Below are 2035 nucleotides of genomic sequence, written 5' to 3'. Positions count from 1 at the left end.
ACAATTGACCTTTAACTCGATCCAGAGTTTTCTCATATCCTCTGTGACCAGATATCAGGTTATAATGAGCTGCCTGGAAGATTAATTCCCAGTGGGCTTTAGGCTCCAAAAACTGGGTGTGTTTCTCTGCAGTGGGAGTGTAACGCCTCACTCTGTACAATCTATCCTTCATTACAAAATGGGAGTTGGCTATGCTACATTAGGGCTGGTGCTACTTCCCCAGTAGAAGTGTCGGATAGCCTGGCATTGCTGCTGAACACAGCACAGATACCATCCTAGCTATCGTAAGCATATCCCCAAGGATTGTCCCACCAGTTTGTTAAACCCATGCCAATCTGTCTCAGGACCCCTAAGGGGCAAACGTAACTCAAATAAAAGTGCATAATACTAGATTATTGAGCTCAACTGAAAACACCAAGGGAATCTAATTCTGGGAATGTATCAGGATATTTTTATGAATTTGGTGTGCATTCAAAAAACAAGAACAAACTGGTGCTATAAAACAAAAGTTTATTTTCATGTAGTTTTTTAAAGCCAAAATGTACTTTGTGTAAACACATAAAAACACAACAAGAAATTCCTATATGAGCAAGAAAAAAGACACAAAGCCAGAACTCCAATGAGTTCACCATCTTGCCTTTAAAGATGGTGAAAATACTGATGTAGCAGGCAGGTGCTTCCCTGGTTCACCTTTATCATTTTGGCAATGACTGTAGAGAAAAGAAAGAGAAAGGAGAGCTTCAGATTTTCTCTGCAAATATTTTTTTTGTGTATTTCTGTGTGTCTGTATTTCTATGACTTACGATCCTTGACCCACTGAGCGTTTGGATCAGCACAAAGCTGTCCTTCCTTTGTGTTGAAACTGGAAATAAAAGAGAGAAGGTCATACAGATTGTATGTGTTTATGTTTTTCTGGAGGACAACATGTTTTGACTTACATTATAGCCTTCACACAGCGACCTGATGCAGCCTGCTCACGATACGTTTGTCCCATCACCATAGTGCTCAAATCGCGTTGGGTGACGCTAGTGCAGCATGGTCGCGGTACTGTAGGACGACGATGAGCTGAGAGGAAGAAGGTTAAAAATTAATTTCTGGATTGAGAAAAGTCTTTATGAAAATCAAAGTGAATGCCAATGTGACCATTAAACAAATATTAGTCATGCAAGTTAATGGCCTTTTTTGTTCCCAACATTAGGTACTTTTTGCAGTGATCTCGCATCGAAAACTATGCGGCACGTATATAAAACAGGTCCGCAGCTCCGAACCGTAGTAAAGGGACCTCTGGCCAATACATCGGGTTCCGTGTCGGGCTCGTAGCCAAAAACTAGCTTTACTTTGTTGTCTGGGTCAACTTTGCTAGTGAGAGACAGAGAGAGGCGTTGAAAGGCTGCTCCAACGTAACTTATTGTTTCGGAGGAAAACACGAACACAGTGTACAGACGAGCCTTAACAGCTTACTGACAACTTGGCTCGTCAGGCACTCTTTTTGGCTGCAGTGGTTATCATTATACCGTGGGATACAAAAGTTTGGGTAACGTTGTTAATAGTCATTATTTTCCTGTATAAATCGTTAAATATATGTCAGTTAAAAATGTCAGTTAAATATATCATATAGGAGACACACACAGTGATATTTGAGAAGTGAAATGAAGTTTATTTGATTTACAGAAAGTGTGCAATAATTGTTTGAGTTTGATGAAAAACAGCTTCATGAGTCCGATTTTCTGAAGTTGTGAATCACATATTCTCACTATTCTGGTAGTTACTTTTATAACTGAGGCTATGTCCCTGTTCACTCAGAAACAGCATCAACATCTGCCTACAGAGTGAATTAGCTTGAAAGAAACCACTGCACACTGTGCCAGCATAGTACGGTAAGTTATGGAAACATAATATCCATCCATCCATCTTCATCCGCTTTATCCGAGGCCGGGTCGCGGGGGCAGCAGCCTAAGCAAAGAGGCCCAGACCTCCCTCTCCCCAGCCACCTCCTCCAGCTTATCCGGGGGAATACCAAGGCGTTCCCAGGCCA

At 41.5% G+C, this 2035-nt stretch overlaps 1 protein-coding gene across 1 annotated transcript in view; it reads right to left on the bottom strand.

Moving 5' to 3' along the window:
• Positions 1–577: 577 nt before the first annotated feature.
• The window catches only part of LOC102196814 (monocyte chemotactic protein 1B-like), a 27723-nt gene continuing 26265 nt past the window's right edge, over positions 578–2035 (bottom strand). The window contains exons 2-4 of the mRNA XM_005754382.1: positions 939–1065; positions 804–862; positions 578–710 (exon numbers count right to left, since the gene is read on the bottom strand). Coding sequence (XP_005754439.1) covers positions 640–710; positions 804–862; positions 939–1065 — 257 coding nt within the window. The 3' untranslated portion in view covers positions 578–639. The remainder of the gene's footprint in view (positions 711–803; positions 863–938; positions 1066–2035) is intronic.

This window comes from Pundamilia nyererei, unplaced genomic scaffold, assembly GCF_000239375.1.
Source record: "Pundamilia nyererei isolate P.nyererei 1_Seehausen unplaced genomic scaffold, PunNye1.0 scaffold00555, whole genome shotgun sequence".
Taxonomy (NCBI): domain Eukaryota; kingdom Metazoa; phylum Chordata; class Actinopteri; order Cichliformes; family Cichlidae; genus Pundamilia; species Pundamilia nyererei.
This window is presented reverse-complemented; position numbering and strand designations above follow the sequence as displayed.